The following is an 18,702-nucleotide window of genomic DNA, read 5'->3' on the forward strand; positions in this document are numbered from 1 at the left end:
TTTATGCCAATTAGGTCTATTTCCCCCAGCCCTTTACACGACAATAAGCTGTAACTTTTTACATATTAAAAACTCATAGTTACTACTTCAAATCCTCAAAACGTCAAGGTAAACATAAAGTAGCATGATGAGCAACAAAACATTGCATTATATGGTAAACTCTCTGTCCATTTTCCAATTTCTTTAAAGATGAAAAGCTTTCGCGTACCTGGAAAGTAATTTTCGCGAATGCTTGTTGACAAACTGCTTTACGCTTGTTGGGAGAGAACCAGGTGAATTAGGCCTAGCCCTGATGGCTTCTGTTTCTTTCATTGAGAATCATTGGACGTTGTGGACTGAGAGAACTAACGAAAAAACCGTTTCACAGATAAGAATTTTTAAGCCTTAGGCCAATGACTGCTGTTCACCGCTGAAAGGTTTTTTAGTGATGAAATTAATAAAATAGCGTATTTTTATTTGTGCTTTTTTTTGTTTTTATTGAGGTCAGCTGTTTCTTTTGATTGAGTTTGAGAATTGAGGGGTTGATTGTTTTGTTTTTATGTTCCAAGAAATATGCTAGGCTTACATATATGTCATGTCACATGTGTACACAGATAAATCTAGGTCTAGAATCTATTCAATTTTGTTGGTTGTTTTTGTTCCTTTTGTCATTTTTCAATCTTGTTAGGCTATAAAAAGTCCTACCAAGTCGTGTTTGTTGTGTGGTTTTTGTTGTTGTTTTGTTTTTGGTGTTTGTTTGTTGTTGGTTTTTTTTGTTTTTTGTTGTTGTTTTTTGTTGTTGTTTTTTTGGGGGGGGGGGTATTGACGATGTTTCAATTGTCTCTTGACTCTTAGAATGTCCCCATCATGCTCGCAAGCTCCAGACGGCCAGGAGATTCTAGAATGATCTAGTCTGCATTTGTCGCGGCCACGATTTTTTTGGCATTTTTTGTGGTACGCATACGCATATATATAAATATACCAGCCACAATTTTTGCATTTTTCCCCACAAAAAAAACTCATCGCGGTGGAATAAAAAATCCTGCCCCCCCCCAAAAAAACCAACCTTTTTCTCACTTGTTGACAGCTCGTTGATTTGTTATTTTCATGTTACGAATGTAAACAAAAATTACATTACCTAGGCCTACTAGTACTACATGTATTTATAGTGCTGTTTCTCTTTTATTTTTCCCTCTTTGTTGTGTTTTAATTTGTGTGTTAAATTTTTTTTCTTGTTATTGTTCTGATATATATATATCTATATGTTGTGTTTCTATTTTTTGTGTTTACATATCGTAATGTCATTTAATTTGATGTTGTTCCTATCTTTTTTAAAAATACAAATGTGTTATGTTAGAGCGTGTCCCCACCAAAACTGAATACTGACTCGGGCAAGCCCCTTGTATGTGATTCCAAAATTTAATATGCAATGTCCTGTACTTTTTCTTGAATTACTATTACACACGTTTAGGGTTAAAACAGCCAATCTTCGGATAGGTGGATGCATGCCTTTATTTATTAATGTTTGTGGTTGTGTACGTAGATGCTGAGACTAGGTGAGACAAGGTGCCCGGTTACCGTGTATGTAGATAATGAGACAAGGTGCCTGGTTACCCTGTACCGTGTCCGTTATTCTTTTTACAAGTCAAGTGCTTTGTTCACAATTTACTTCTATTGTTTCAGTGATAAATTTTTGTTTTCACTCCCGTACTCAGATGCACTGTTTTGGAGGGTCACAGGGCTTTATTTTTTAATATGCTTAACTTATATATATATTTATAACTATGGCAGTCTATGGCCACTAAGGCTGACACAGTCGCAAATCAGCCTCAATCACCCCCATCCTCCCAATTTCATCAAAAGGGCAAAATATCAGACAATTTTTAGGCTTAGTGTAATAATATATGATTCAATTAAAACCCTCCAATATTTTTTTTAAAACTGATAGTAAAAGACAACATAAAGTCAATATTCATGTAAAATTAATTAAAATGGACAGTAAAACTAGACACTGTACAATACCTGAGCACAAGACAGAAGTGAAAGTACAATATAATACAGTTATTTATAGCAAATCATGCTTTGCTTTTTTTCAGATCCAACTTCATTTAATTGAAATTGATTTGAACTGTTAAAAAGGTTACCTGAATTACTAAAAAGATTAAAAAAACAAAAGCTCCAATAACTCTATATGCTATTTCTGACATGTACGGAGCCGATAATTCAACCCATAGTTATATAACTGTACGTCAGCTCTAGTCATCAGTCTGGTATTTTTTCAAACCAGAAATAGTGTTGTTTTTTGGGGAATTCCATGATGCAAGTTTTAAATCGAGCAACTAAATTTACAGCCGGGCTTCCGCTAAAAAAAATATATAACTTTTTGTGTGGCCGGTGAATACCAATGGTGTGCAAGCAAGAGCAAAATCTTGTTCGAGTAAGTCTAACAATTTCTTCAATGAAAGAACAGTTAAATCTCACTGGAACAGTGGCATGAGACAATTGTCAGTTTGTTGACAGCTACTTGCATGGTCTCTACTAGAGGCCTATTGTAGGGTTAGAATTGCAATAGGTTGAAAAGTTTAGAGTAGCTACTCTGTTTGACACCTGATAAGATTTCCAATTTATATTCATAACAGAATTAACCTAGTGTTGATGGTTGATTATATCAGCTGTAAGTTTCATCCTCTGGTGTTGCAGCAGATTTTTAAATTGGGCATAATTTGAGTTGCTTTTCACGTTTGTTTTTATTCTGTTTTATTATATCACCAAACATTGAGTGGGCTCTACTTCCCATTTACGTTTAACTTTCTAAAAATGTAAAGGTTTATTTGGCCTTTACTCACTTAGTTTGCATGTTCTAGAGCTTTTGCCAACATAATATGGTGAACATATTTTTCCTGACACCACAGCACAGGCTATTGCTAATGGCAAGTGGAGGGTATATTCCTGGATAGCTGTTCGACATACAGTAGCCTCCGTCTAAACGCACGGTGCTCGGAAGAGCTCTTTAGCATGTGTTTATACGGAGCGTGCATTTACATGAAGCTGTGCAAAAGGAGGAAGGGATGCAATTATCTCAATTCCTTGATATTATAGTGTGACCTCCTTTGGAAGTGGGGGTCAGTTTGGCAGAAAATGTGATGATATGTGACTGTTTTGTGAAAGATTCTCCGACTACGGTTAAGAATACAAAGGTGTTGAATGGTGGGGGGGCAAAAAGACAGACTCTATGTAATGATATGCACCATAAAATGTTGGGAACAGATAGCCTAAGAGGAAACTGTTGGTGATAGTTATAGAGATGACAGCACAGCCACGTGGCTATCCAGGCGACTACCCCCGACCATAAATTCATGGACGACATCTGAATCATAGATCTCTACATTTGTGTCATGACGTGGTGGAATCAGGCTCTCGTCAATTTTTGAGCATGTAGAATTATTGATATCATCTTAAAGCTTGTTCATTTGCCATCCTTTTGGTGAAAAAAATATTCATCTATGTTGATTTAAAGTCGAGATATTTGCAATTGAAGGAGATGGGGTCACCTGTTTTCAGATGTAAAATTACGGAGAAAATGGTCGACAAAAGTTTGTTTTTTCCTTAGCTTAAGAGTCCGTGGTAACTGAAAATTTACATTTTTTGTGCCTTCAATAAATGTGAGGTGTGCTGACAAAATGAGTTACTTCTCGCAATCCAAGAATGGAAATATCTGCCAAAAATCGACACTGGGGGTCAGATTTACGGATTTTCAATTGACGCCATTTTCTTCAAGTTTGCAGTGTCTTTTACTATTTCATACTTACAAATTGTACAAACTTCACCTATAAAGTTGATAAATCAATTTCCATAAGGTTGAAATCCGAGAAGTAACTCGTTTTGTCAGCACACCTCACAAATGTTTTTCAGGCAAATCAACACAGAAATGAGTTCTTTAAAAGGGCATGAAAGGTGTGGAGCAAAAAACAAAAAATTTGATAAAAATTCACAAACCTGCGGGAAAATGCCAGTTTCTTTACTTTGACTATTTTGACGACAGCCTGATTCCACCACGCTGCCTCACATTTAGAGAAATATTTTTCTTGTGATTTATTGAACAAAAACATTTTAAGTTCTTCGAGCGCAGCGGATTAGGCTTACTTGACTAATCTTTAATCCTATAGTGGCCTATCTAGTGTTTTACAGTCTTTTATTGTAAGATTACAAAGCTCTTTCTTTTTTGATTTGATCCTTTTTCTTCTTCATAATTCAGTTCCTAATAATATTGTCTAAAAAAAAATTCACAAATTAATTTACAAACTAAAGCATGTATATTCTTGAAAGTGCATGAAGTTTGTTATATTTTGGGTTCCAGTTTTTTCTATAAATGGATTTTTTGGTAGTGTCAGAGTTTGGCAAAGTTCCCCCCTCCAAAAAAAAAAAAGAAACTTGATCTTTCGTAAACACCTTGAATGTCAAGGTCATTGTTATAATTTGCGTATGATCATTGTCATTATCTACTGATGTATACAATAATCTGTCAGAAAATTTATAACCATTGTGTTTTTTCAGTGTTCAAATCTTGAATTTTACATCTTATACTTGTTTCCTCATGAACACCTGAACATTTTTGGTAAACACATTGATAGAAATAAGGTTAAGAAATGGATATCATCATCATCAATGCCTTTCACCCCTGGCGGGGTATAGGCCTCATACAAGCTCCTTCTATTTATCTCTGTCCTGAGCCATCCTTCCAAGCTCGTTCCTAATGAGCTTCATCTTTCTCATGTTCCTTTCCCTGTATCTCCAGGTTTTCCGTGGCCTGCCCCTGCCTCGTGCTCTTGTGGGTTCCACTACAGTGACTGTCTTGTGATGTTTCCGCTGGGCTTTCTTAATGTGTGTCCCATCCATCGCCACTTTCTTAGTTCTATTTCTACTCCTATATATCCTTTTGTCCTGTACTTTCCCACAGCTCTTCATTTCTTATTCTATCCTGCCACTTTATTCTTAGAATACTCCTCATACATCTGTTGATGTAAGTATGGACTTTATTCAGTACTGTCTTTGTTGGCTTCAAAGTTTTGCAACTGTAGAGGAGCAGAGGCTTGACGTTGGAGTTAAAGAGTCGAAATGGATATGGACAGCACAAAATTGCAGATCCAATATTTATTTTGTTTATAATTCTTTTATTGGTTTTTTTTTTTAATTTGAAGGCATTCTTTTCAAATTGTTTTGACAGCTGAAAAATGGCCTTCGTAGGCAACAAATATACTATATATCAAGACAACTGAGTGACTCTAAAATGTCTGTTTTAGCTAAGCGTGCAATGAGCAGTAATGCACTCTTCTATTTTGTTGCTCAGGTTTTGTTGAAATTTATTTGAAATCTAATTTTCAAAGTGTATCTATTTAACAATTTCTTAAATTTTAAATATTGTTAGATCCCTTCGGTCTTGGAAGTCACAGTCAAAGCTCAGGTTTTTGCCCTGAACTTAATCTGAATTGTGTCGTTTTCATCACTGAAAAACCTTCTTGAACCATAGTTAATATATGCCAAGTCCTTAGAGTTTAAGAACTGGGAGTACTTCCCTTGGCTAGCTGGCTGGGATAAAACTGGAATGTGTGCTGAAGGAGCCTTGGAGAGGCATGCCTTCGCTATGGTGGTCTTCATGAGTACAAGCTCTCCAGTATGTTATCAGAATATCAAGTATTGTTTATTCCTGGCCTTGACCTCGCTTTTTATTGTATTTTCATGATTTCTGTCACTACTAGAAAAGAAAATAACTTCTTCTTTGCTATATATTATATAATATATATATGAACCAGGAAGAGTTACTCTTCATTCACTGTGTCACCTTAGACTTTAAAATATTTTTTTAAAACAACTACAATATACTTACATTCATGTAGAACTTTTTTTTAAAAATCACACATATATATATATATATATATATATATATATATATGTATGTATTTTTAAAAATTTAACGCTTTTTGTCTTTTGGGGTCTGCTAATTACACATGCTTACAGAAACAAAAAATGTGTACCCATACAAAATCTAGGTGTGCAAATAACAAACTTTGATTGGACAATACTTTTTCAGAGAAAAAATAACTTTAAGTCATTCATTGTCAGCAGAGCAGAACAATAATATGATTATATAAAGATATAACCTTGGAGTAACCAAAATAGCCCTAAGTGTTCCCTTTGTTCCGCTTGAGCGATTCTGTCCTTTATATCTTGCTGAAGATACTAAGCTGGACAGATCAGGGCAAGGACATACTGTCCCTCTTGCTTTTCCCTATCTTCTATCTGTGTTTCTCTGTTGCTCTGTCTCTCTCTCTCTCTCTCTCTTTCTCTCTCAATTTTATGGTTTCTCTATCTCTCTCTCTCTCTTTCTGAAGTCTTTGTCTTTCTGTTTCAGTCTGATTCTCTCAGTCTCTGTCTGTGTCTGCCTGTCTGTCTGTCTCTCTCTCTCTCTCTCTCTCTCTCTCTCTCTCTCTCTCTCTCTCTCTCTCCCTCCCTCTCCCTCTCCTTCTCCCCTCCCTCCCCTCCCTCCCCCACCTGTCTCTCTCCTGGGTAGATTTGTCTAGTGTGACAAGGAAGATTAGTTTACTTGGCCCTGTGCACGACCTCCCACTTCTTCCACCCCTCCCCTTCCCCTTTTTTTCCATGGCTCTGTCAAGTAGAGACAAAGAGTGTGCCCAGGAATGGTACTTCATGGCAGGTAGGTGAAAGGGAATGGAGGAGCAGAGAAAGGAGGGGTAGCCTGGGGAAAGATACAGACCAGGAAGAGTTTAGACAAGACTTCTCTTACCTATTGTGAGACCTGTTTACACTTGTTGCCTACAGGGAGAATGCCTTTGTTGTGACTTGTACACAGGTGCTCCCTCAGGGAAAATTACCTACTTTGTTTTATTCTTACTTGCCTGTGTGTATTCAGTATCAAGTAAGTGCATCCCAGATCTCATTGTGTGCTTGATGGCTGAACCTACTTGTTCTGTTTTCTGTGTGTCTGTGCATCTATAAACAGCTATTATTCTGCTATAAATTTCTGTGTGGAGATTTTTATGGTGTTTCTGTATCTCAGTTTTTACATCATTATTATTCCTGTGTCTGTTACTTTGGAGGATTTTGTTAGATTTTTAGAGTTAATCAGTAAGAAATGTAATGTTATCTTCATTTCTAAGTACATTTTGTTATATATTTAGGTGAAGGAGATGGGGAGAGTGTGTGTATGTGTGTCTATATTTATTATTGTATACCTCACATTTTGTATTTCCTTTTGTCTAGACAGAGCTGTGGAACTGTGTGAGTAAATAAACTGCGGTTCAAATGATCTATGAGCGCTGCCCAATGGGATGAGCACCAACCATGGTCAATCAAAGTCTGACCGGCTTTGAAGAGGTCATCAAGTGTGTTATTGTGGGAGATTCAGGCGTTGGAAAAACATGTTTGAGTTGTGCGTATGCCTGCAATGCTCAATACAACTTGCAGAAGTTGGTGAAGACTCACCAGGCAACGGTGTGGGCGACTGACCATTACCAACATGACAGGGAGGTTAGTTGAGGTCTTGATTGTTTTTGAATGATGTGTATCTTCAGAGAACTCAGCTTATATTTGCTTCAAAGGCCATTGTTTCACATGGTACTGTCTCTCTTTAGTTTTCTCATATCTTTGTGATGCATCTATCTTCTTTTCAGTTTTTTCAGTTTAGTACAGGGTTTTACGGCGCTCGCAACTGCATATCTATCTTCTTTTTTGATATTGCTCTATTTGGTCCTCTGTCACACTTATCAGCTGTCTACAGGGTCAGCTTTAAAACCAAAATCCAGGACACATTTCTAATCAGATTTGAGGATCCTATTACCAATTTTTCCAGACCCTTGTTTTTGAAGTTTCACACGGTCTCTTTGGAAATGAGGAATCGTTTTTTGTTTGTGTTTATCTGCTAAATGAAGGTTATAACTTACTTTTTCTTTATCTCTGCACAGTCATAAAAAGCACATTAGCTTTTAAGTTTGTGTATCACACAATTTGATAGCTGAGGCTTTGTTAGCATCAAGTGTTAGAAGACAAATTGGCTGAATAGAAAGGAGAAATAACCTTCTGTATATTCGAAGAGTTAACAATACTAAGAGAGGTATGTTTGATGAGCACCATGAGTAGGAAACCCTTAGTGACCCTTTTCAGACTTTGAGAGCCTTTTAAATATTACTTTGAAAAGGACTTCATTTTCACTATCTTTCCTTCTTTTACTTTTAGCCTGACTTTTTTCTCACAAGTACAAAACTGCAGACCAATCAGTTGCAGATATCTGCACAATGCATGCTTTGACAGCATAGACAAAGTGAAGCTACCCCCACCTTCTCTTCTCTCTTAAAAACAGAGCTATATGTCATTGTGTTGACAAGGTAAGCTATGGTTTCTGGCAGGTTGACAGCTGAGGTCAAGGGTCACTTTGGAGATGACAGATTAGTCCGACTGGGTCAGGGTCAGGGTTTGCCTACCTGGACAGTTACTTGTCACAAATACCTTCATCCAATGTTTTCATCCTGGTTAGCTGACTTCCTCTAAGTGCAGTTAATAATATGTCCCAGCTTTTTTTGTGTGTATGTGTGTGTGTATGTGTGGGTTTTTGTGTGTGTGTTTCAATCTATCAGCTGGGGGTCCAATCGAGCAAAAAGTAGACCCCTCAAATCTCAGCATTCAAATATTAAAAATTCATATCTTGTAGGGCAATAAACTCATGTAAAGGGTTCCCCTGTTCTCACTTACATCTTTCACACACACAAATAAGGTCTCCACTGTAAAAGTTGACTTATTTTGATTATCATATACTCAAGTGACATCCAATCATTGCAAAGCTGTCAATTCTGACACTTGTGAAAGCTCTTTAAAAAAAAAAGACTGAAAGTTATCCACTGACCATGGTTGCTCATGAGCCTAACTCAATCAACTGAGAATAGGAGGTAAACACCTTACTTGTTTCTTTTTGATTGAGAAGCTTTGCCCACCCTGCCCTCCTACCCCGACACTCGCTCAAAAAAGAATTGCTCATGATCTTTTGTAATATTTTCAGAACCAGCATCTCATATGTGACTGCAGTGTGTGTTATTCTAGAAGACACAGTTTTCTGTTGTAATTACCAGGCACAGCCATCTTTGTGATATATGAGCATGTCTGTGTGTATTTTTCAGATCTTGGACAGATCGTGGTGTGATATAGATGGCTGTCAGGTGTCGATCCGGTTGTGGGACACCTTTGGCTACCATGACAAGGACAGGAGATTTGCTTACAGGGGGTAAATGATTTAGTAGTTATTTTGCATCAACAAAAAAAGACTTGGGTAGAAATATAGATTACCCCCCATCCCACTATAGCAAGCACGGTGTAACAGTTTGTGGAACAATATACAAAACACAGAATTGATAACGTAACTTAAATTTACTCAAATCTGTCCTGAAAATATTTCCTTTTTTTAAAAATAGAATGAATGAGAATGTCAGTTGCATTTTGACAGTAAGTTGTGTGGTTGTTTAAACCTTGTCATTTATTTCCAAAGTGTAAACCATAGTCCACAAATTGTCATGATTTATCTCCCTGTTTCAGAGCGGATGTCATTGTGTTATGCTTCAGCGTCATGTCTCCTGTTTCTCTGAAAAACGTGCACCGCATATGGCACCCAGAGATCCGTCGCTTCAGCCCTGGAATCCCGATTGTATTGTGTGGCACACAGGCCGATCTACGCTACATGTGCCACGATGAGAATTATCTCAGTATGGAGAAAGGTTTGCTGTACAGGTGAGGCCAAGTCTTAACAGGGAGCAAGCAGAAGAGGGCATGCTATACAGAGGCTTCACTGTGAACCTTTTTTTGTGTGCATTGTTTCTGCTTGTTTTTTGTTTTGTTTTTCCACGATTGTGTATTTTATTTTCTTACAACCTCTTCTGCATTTTTGTTATATTCAAGAAGTTATCTACAGACTGGGCTGGTAGCTATTTTGCAGTTACTGCCCCGAGTCTTATAAAAAGTGTCACTAGTGAAGTTTTCTATTCACCTGGGAACTGAACCAGACATGATTTTTTAAGTTGTATTCTCAAAGCAGTTTGGAATATTGGCCTTGCTCCTGTCATTTTGCAGCCATGATATCCCATTGCTGAAAAATGTTTCTTCTGCATTTTATGTGATATATAATAGCTGATGACACTGAGACAACATCTATTGCATTCTATTTCATCCTGTTAACCTGTGAGCTGTAGTTTCTAATAGCTTGCCAATAGTGTGTATATATTGCTATTGGTGAGGTCAGACGCCACGTCATGTTTTTCATGTAATAGAATACTTTCCTTTCTTTTTAGCCCAAGTTTGTTAAAGAATGCTGATGCACATTTTTGTATGACTACCTGAGGTCAGTATTTATTTCAAGATTCTGCAGCCCGGAAGAAAAACAGTTATTTTTTGTTCACTGGGACATCCAATTAAAATTATTGCATTTGCAGATAGAATATTGGTACCATCATGTTTCAAAAGGTTAATAACTCTAATTCTGAGAATGTGGGCAAGGATGACAAGAATGGTCCTCATAGGGACTATGTATATCTTCTTCTTGTAGCAACAAATAATAATATATGGCTTTTATGTAGCACTCAACCACAATTAAAGTACACATTATGGAGAAAAGAGTGCTTTACAATAGAACAGTAACATACAATCTTAGGACGTATCTGTTTGTCTCATGGACGTCTCCTCTCTATAATTACATTTCCCAGGCATATTTCTCCAGAGGACCTCATCACACCAAGTGTGGGGCGTGAGGTAGCCAGAGACATTAGCGCCCCCTATTATGAGACAAGTGTTTTGACACACTTTGGTGTTCAGGATGTGTTCATCAATGCAGCCAGAGCTGCCCTTTTGGAGCGGCGCAAAATAAAATTCTGGAACACACAACTACGCCGCATACAGCGACCTTTGCTGCAGCCACCCATGAAGATGCCGATTCCCACCGTACCCCGCATTCAGATTGCGAAACCCCTGCTCAAGTCTGATATTTCTGCTCTGCTCACCAACAAGTCTGAATGTGATGTGACGTTCTTAGTCGGTCATGAAACCATCGAAGCTCACAGGATATGCCTCACCGTGGCCTCCACGTTCTTTCAAGATCTGTTCTCCCTGGAATCACTGGCTAAACTGCCAGCAAGACGGAGGAGGAAAAACTCACACTTGCGACGTCAGTTTCCAAAGAGGTTCAGTCATACAGACAGCGAATTTTTGCTTGACAGTGATCAGGAGTCCCTAAGCACTGACACCGATTACGACTCGAGTGTGCAAGGTTCTGCAGGTGACAGTTACCTTGCCAACAACTCAACCAGTGGCTCTCGTCTAAGGCTTCCCTTGATTATTCCTTACGATCACCGAGCAGTGGAGCTTATTGAGATTCGTTATGAGGAAGACGCTGTAGACCCGAGTCACCGTTGCTTGCAGACGTATGTGCGGATGTGTGAAGAAATCTCCGCTCGATCCTTCCATGTGGTTATTGAGTACCTCTATACAGGCAGCCTTCGACCATGTGAGGTGAACCTAGCTCAGGTCCGGAAAACTGCTGATTTGCTACAGGTATGTAAATCTTTAACTAGTAACATCTCAATGCCTTGCTGGAGGTCACTGTCCATTTTCTTAATTACGTGATGAGATAAAGAAATTCTCAAGTATTTTGTTATATATCAAAACTGACATAGTCATACCCTCCTGGGACAACTAGATATTTTACCACTTCAGAAAAACTGATTCACAGGTTTTTTACATTTGTTTTAATGACTTTAATGGTAAGGACAAGGAAAAGAGAATCATTTGTTGGTTGTTGTGTTTTTTTTGTGGGGGGGGGGTGTTTTGTTTTTTACTCGAGCTCTAAGTTTCTTCTCAAGAGAGAGTGTAATCTAAAGTTGCTGAAAAAAACAAAAGACAACTAAGTCTTTGAATTTGAAAAAGCTGACTCTGAATACTTTCAACAAGCTAAATTTTCTTTAAAAATCTGTTAAGCTTTTAGAGAATGGGAATTCTCTATAAATGCTTTCTCACCCCTGGTGTCTTGAGCTCTTTTAATTTCTCCTCAGCCTTTAGCTCTTTAATGTTTCATTCATATCAAAGATGAATGTGCTTGTATGAGGGACAATCTTGTTAATTCTGGTTGGAATGTATCTCTTGTTTAGAAAGCTAACTGGAACAGAATTGGGCATTATATGTTTTGTGGAATAATAAGTTTTGAATTCTTGTAAAGTTTTGTTGGTCTTTGCAGTACAGACTTGATATTTGGAGTTGTACTTTGTATAACTATGGTAAAGGATGATAGACCCAGTTCTCTAGCCCTCTCTCTTCGTTGTTTTTTGTCAGTGCATGTAGAAAAAATTATGGGTGATGGACACATGAAGCATGTGTTATCCATTCAAAATTCTCCATTGTTCTTTCTAGAATAATTGATTTCAGATGTCTTGTACAGTGAAACTCAGATACAAGGAAGGCTTTGGGTGGGGCTCATTGCGGGTGAAAAATATGAAGCCACATCAGTAGGGGCTGTTTGCTCTGCAAGCAACTTCGATTTCATTGAGTAGGGAGTTAAATCATTTACATGTTCCATAAATAAGAGTTATTTTTGTTGATTGTAAATTGATTTTTTGAATTGGGGGACTGTTTTCCTTTCATTGAGTCTGAGTTTGTTGAATGGGAGTTAAACTGTATGAGTAGTGCATTTACAATTCAGTCGAACGTGCCTTAACGGAAACTTGTGTAAAACGGAAACCTGTCTTAACGGAATCTCCCCGCTCCCCCCCTTGATATATTCCTCTTTAATTACCTGCATAAAACGGAAACCTGTCCAACGCGGAAACGGAAAGAAAAATCCGCTCCCTTCTGAGGGTTTCACCTGTCTAAGACGGACAATGCTTTGCCCGCTCAGCCCTGATTTGAATCAAAACTTGCAAGTTTGGTTCTGCTGGCTCTAAACTTAACACCATGGCCATGCGGCTGGGCAAGGAAGGGGAGTAGGGGTGCAATGGGGGTAGAAGTTACCCCATCTTGTGAGCCCTGAGCGATACAGATGGTCAGTGTAGTGTGGGTGTGATATCTCACGACTGCCCGTGAGAGTGCTCAAGTAGCGAGCCTCTACGGAAACTTTCCTGGGTAGCCAGAAGCCAGAGGTGTGAAATTAGATTGACCAATGCCTGCCACCCTGATCATACGGCCAGCCGAGAAAAGAGTTCCTCGAATTGTTGTTACATTGATGGCAGTGACGGGTGGCTTTGATGGGTGGGACTACGGGTGGAAGCCAAGGAGATGTTCAAACATTTCTGTTTTTAATAGGTCAAACAGTGGTCCTATGAAACGCAAGCACTGGTGGTAATTGGATACGTAAGACTGACGCATGTCACTATCAGACAGGATAGCAGCTGAGAGGTGTGAAGTTTTGACCACTGCTTGCTGATCGGACAAGTGATTCTTGATCCCGCCGGCTGGGCCTTTGAACCCCCCCCCCCCCCCTCCACCTCCCCCCTAAATTCCCCTGTCTAAGATGGGAAAATGTCTGAGACTTAATTTTTTTCCCGCTCCCTTGCGATTCCGTCTTACACAGGTTCGACTGTATGAATAAATGTGTTTTGGGACAGGCCACATTTTGCCTTTGGAATTGAGACAGGCGACTGAATTATGTAATGCTTGTGGTCTTCAGGTAAATATTGAGAGAGTTTACATGCTCTGAAGTATTTTGTAATGAAAGATGATGATCAGTTTGTCTTTATATATTATACATATGTATTATGTGAGTCATTCTGAATGTGATGAGACGGTAGGGGTTTTGACTGAGTAGAAAAAGGTAGAGGACTTACCTCGGAATCGGCTTGTTCACAATCCAAAAAAGTTGACCCTTCTCCAAACAATCCTCACTAGTCACCAATCTCCTTCTCCCCACCCATGTCTATAAAATTTACTTCTCAGCAGTAGAATTTTACTTTTCCCTTAACAAGCACAGCTACTTCTTTTGGGGGTTTTTTCATGTGCACATCTCTGTATTCACCACTGAAATGAGAATTTATCAGCACTGATTTGTTGTTTGTGTACCAGTTGACAGATTTGGTAGTTGTCATTGATAACGTGCTATCAAGCCAAGACTTCCTCAACATCGAGATGGACAAACAGTTTCATGAGAAGAGAATCTTCAAACTTCGAGAGCTGGCCTTGCACAAGGATTTTTTGTCTGGTAAGGAAAAGTTTCTTGGGTTTTGTCTCCCCATCAAACTCCTTCCTCCTATCCCCCTCCTCAACTGTCATTACCATTAGTCCAGCACACCAGCTCTCAGGAAAAATTGTTCGGTTCTTTTCAGTTGTAGCAAAAATCTACGAAACTCCAGCCATTCCGTGTTGTCTATAATTGAACTTAATGTTCATTTTGATATTTATTTTATGCAAACAGGTTGAATAATTGCCGTGTTATAGGGAAATTTGTGATGCTGAAAAATTCAAAGACAAAATAATCAGCACACAGATGTAGAATAGTCTTCTGTATACTTAAAGTTAAGGGAACATGACAGTCAGTGGGGATAGGATTTACACAAGTTTATGCAGTTTTTACTTAAATGTCAGCTGTGCAGTATGTGCCTCCCCTCTGCTTTATTATGGTAACACAGAATTAACAAGCCATCCTAGGAGTCATTATGTTTGTCTTCTTTGAACGGGTTCCCACAAAGAAAGATTGTAAAGCTTCATGTTAATTCATAGATTTCTGTCGTACAGATATCACTTTTGAAGTGGACAATGGCTTGGTGTCTGCCCATAAAGCCCTTCTCATGGGACGCTGTGAGATGATGTACGCCATGTTCAGCAGTGATTTTATTGAGTCGGCGTCTGATGTTGTGAGTGGTAGTTAGAGTATTAATATATACATATATAATACCCAATATTTGAAAATAACAATATCATGCTGTTTTGTGATTTCTAAAACTTGCTGTTTTCAAATTCAAAGAATGGAAAAACTGTGTGTGGAGTTTTTTTATAACTTATATTAAATGCAAAAAGACAAAAGTATAATTCAACTAATTTGCTGGAAAGAAAGAGTAGTAAATGTTGACCATAACAAGGCTGAAAGTGTTTTCTAGCTGACATTAAGTAAAGAACAATGAGCCTAAATTCTTCCTCAGTTTCTTTCAATTGCTGTCCCTTTATTCAAATTTTAAACAGTATGTTAACTTGAGATGGAATGCAGTTTTCATCAAAATTTAGAAGTGGTGTAGGGAGAGTTTATATATAGTGCATGAAACTGTAGACTGGCCACTTTTACTCCCTATTGCAGGCAGTTTAGGTCATTTCAAAGGCTGAACTGTTGGTCCTCAGTTTTGACTCTAAGCTGAAAGAAAAGGCATCATCCTCTTAGATTCGAACCCTGGAACTCTGCGTGTTGGCCAAGCTGATCTCTCATCCTGGTCATAATTATAAGTTGCAACATTGGACTTGCAAACAGTTAATAGTTATTCAGCACAACATGCACTAGTAAATTTTCAATTGATCAATCACAAACTTGTGTCTCAAAGGGAAATGCTTTGAATGGTGTAATTTCTTTATGTTTCCTTTATCAGTGTCTTACACTTTCACTGGGTCAGTACACTTTTCTTCTACTTAAATGAAAACTTTTTTTCTATCTCTCTATTCTTTGATAAATGCTACCAAAATGTTCTTAGTTTGATGTGCATATCATAATCAGTTAAACTGTGATAGCATGAATATGAATGTCTGCGGATGTTGAAGGCTTAATCTATCAAAGAATAGAGAGATAGAATATATATATACATTCATGCACATGTATTTTGTGCTAAGATGAAGATGTGGGAGGTTGGTGGGTGCTCTGATGTGGTTTGCTCCTTCTTTCCTATCAAACTTCTGTCTTCTTCATCTCTTCTCCTTTTTTTCGTATAAAACTCTTAATAAAACTGAACTAATGTATTTTTAAAGTGTCTGGAGATGTATTGTACAGGAGTGGACACTATGGAAATGATCTACATTATCACTGTATACAGTATAACCCGGATAGGTCGAACACAGAAAACTTAAAATCACGCATCCATCGAACTGTGCCTGCGGTCGCGGGTTGTTTTTTTCTTTTTTATCTTTGTAAGAAAATTACTCTAAGCTCGAACACAAACACGGAATAGTCTAACTAATTACGCCGCCGTAGAGGTCTAAAGTCAATGTCCTTTGTGTGAGGTGCACTTGAAACAAAACAATGATAATAATTTTTACAAAGGGTGCTACTTGACACGCATGCTTAGGCTTGTGTGGAGCGGGCGAGAGGAAGGGTTGTGCATCACACGACCTCTTGTTTTTCCCCTAAAGTAGCAATCTTTGTTGCTTCCCTTGATTCTCTGACACAGCCGATGCCATAACATTGTACACGTACCTCGAACTACGGATCCCTCGAATGACTGAGGCCGGTCCCGACAAATTCAAGCTATCCGTGTTCTACTGTATTATGACTTTTTGCTGATCCTGTGTCTGTTCCTGTTTGTGTAGATCCCGTTCCCGGGCATCACGGAGGAGACTTTCCAGGCCCTGCAGGAGTACCTGTACACGGGGGAGTCGCCAAACATGGACAGCGTGGATTGTCTGGCTCTGATTGAAGTGGCCAATCGCCTGTGTCTGCAGCGTTTGGTCAACATGGTGGAGGCAAGGGTGGTGACTCAGCTGGCAGCGTGTGAAGACACGGGAGAGCTGTTGACAGATGCCCTCACTCTGATACAACCTGCTGAAGTAGGTTCACGGGTGTGTCTTGTGTATGTTGTGTGTTTGTTTGTTGTGTGTGTTAATGTTATGCTTTTTTGTTATGAGTGTGTGTTTTTGTTGTTGTGTATTTTGTGTGTGTTAATGTTATATTCTTTGTGTGTGTGTGTGTGCTGTTGTCTACATTGTTTGTGTTTGTGTTATGTTCTTTGTGTGTGTGTGTACTATGTTCTTTGTATGTGTATGTCTTGTGTTGTTATATGTATGTATTGCATATACCATGTGCAGTATGCGTTTTGTCTTTAATTATTAATTTATTTATGTGTTTTAGTTAGTTTTAGTAGAGGTTTTACGGCGCTCGCAACTGCATAAGGTCATATGAGCGCCAGAAGATTAGAGGTGTTACAAGAGAGGAACAAACATAAAAAAGAAGAAGGGGAGATAAGGACAATAGATGTTTCATAGGAAAGAAGAAGCAAACCACACCAGAGCACCCGCCAACCACCCACTTTTTATGTGTGAGTATCAGCTAATAAGCAAGCTTTCCTCCTGTGCCAAAGTACTGGGTTTGCTTTTGAATTCAACTCATGGGACAAAGAAAAGGAGGGAAAAATATTATGTTGGGAGAAAAAGAGATCATTGAATTAAATTATAGTTTCGATAGGAGCTTGATTGGGAGAAAGAGATGTGCATGGTTAAAAAGTGTATTTCGACAAGGGTGCATGAACTTGAAGTTGAAAGATATTCTTGTATTTCTCTTTCTGCCAGCTGTACAATGCATCTCAGCTGTCGCACTTCTGCCAGCACATCCTGTGTGTGAACTTCCAGGAGGTGGTGCAGAAGTATGCCTCGCTCTTCCATGCTTTGCCACAGGACAAGCAGGAAGCAATAGAACAGAAGAGATGGCCGCCTGTCTGGTGAGTGGGCGTGTCTTAGCAAGGATGCCAAGTTTTGAGATTGGTCACTATTTACTCCTGTCTTATAGTGAAATTTCGAAAATGTGGGGGAGTGTTTGTAAGCAAAGGGATGTTAGTTTTGCTCACTTTCTCTGTTATCAAAATCCTTGATTTTCAATATGGAGTCATGCTACTTAAAAAATCCTATAAATAACGTTCAAGATCTGCCTATCAGTGTCGTTGTTTAACCAGAATGATGGAAATTGATAAAGCAAGTTTCCTGCAATGTGGGCTGGAGCCAGCTTCTCAGTTTGTACTATTAGCAGAGTACATAAGTGTTCAAGAGTATTTATGTCCTGCGATTTCAGATTGCTTAATTTAGAAGTTTTGTTTCAAATTTTCACGTTCACATTAGTGGCCAATTTATGGTCCCTTTCAAGAATGTCCTAATTATATTGCTATCAGGCTATGTTTGTACCCACAATGGGCCTCTGTGGGTAAAGTGAAATCAAAAGTGGCATGTTTATTTTTGTGTACTGTGTTCATTCGTTTTGCACCTCAGTCCTATTCACTGAGACAGATCTAATTGCATATTTATAATGATTCAGCCTCCCAATGAAGACAAAATCCTACACTCATAATGTTTTCTTTTAAGAGAGGAACTCTCAATCTTTTTGGTACGGTAGGCAGCTTAGTGATGTTTGTACCTTGAAGGATCAACATATTTTTTTTTCATCGTATGTATAATGCTTAGCCCAGGAAGTTGTAACACTGTCAGGGTCTGTCGGTCCCCAGGTACCTGAAGGAGCTAGAGCGCTACGATCGTTTGACACAAAGCCACTCTCTACATGGCACACGACACGCTGTGCAGGACTACAACTCCCGCTGCGGCTGTCTCTGCTTCTCTCGACGGCGAAGACACAGACTGATCGACCCTGTGGAGCTTCCAATCTGAACCTCATCAATGAGTCATGGCTCTGGTCAACTGTGAAGTAAACTGTAGGAGAGTTACTTCTCCCCTTTGATGCATTGAGGCGAGGAGTGTTGCAAACGGGTCTTTTCATAAAGACGTACATAATTTCCA

The 18,702-nt window shown here is 38.7% G+C and overlaps 1 protein-coding gene across 4 annotated transcripts; it reads left to right on the forward strand.

Moving 5' to 3' along the window:
• Positions 1-183: 183 nt before the first annotated feature.
• Positions 184-18,702, forward strand: LOC101857853 (rho-related BTB domain-containing protein 2). 4 transcript variants are annotated; one of them, XM_005091075.3, is made up of 10 exons: positions 184-272; positions 7,258-7,524; positions 9,165-9,268; positions 9,577-9,768; positions 10,737-11,580; positions 14,077-14,212; positions 14,746-14,864; positions 16,516-16,752; positions 17,491-17,639; positions 18,414-18,702. In XM_005091075.3, exons 2-10 carry the CDS (start codon positions 7,339-7,341, stop codon positions 18,571-18,573), a joined length of 2,127 nt encoding a protein of 708 aa, XP_005091132.1. In that variant the 5' UTR covers positions 184-272; positions 7,258-7,338; the 3' UTR covers positions 18,574-18,702. The 4 variants fall into 4 exon arrangements, with proteins under 4 accessions (XP_005091132.1, XP_035828876.1, XP_005091128.1 ...); XM_035972983.1 differs by having other exon boundaries at positions 204-272; positions 7,262-7,524; XM_005091071.3 differs by having other exon boundaries at positions 224-416.

Source organism: Aplysia californica, unplaced genomic scaffold, assembly GCF_000002075.1.
Source record: "Aplysia californica isolate F4 #8 unplaced genomic scaffold, AplCal3.0 scaffold00025, whole genome shotgun sequence".
Lineage (NCBI taxonomy): Eukaryota > Metazoa > Mollusca > Gastropoda > Aplysiida > Aplysiidae > Aplysia > Aplysia californica.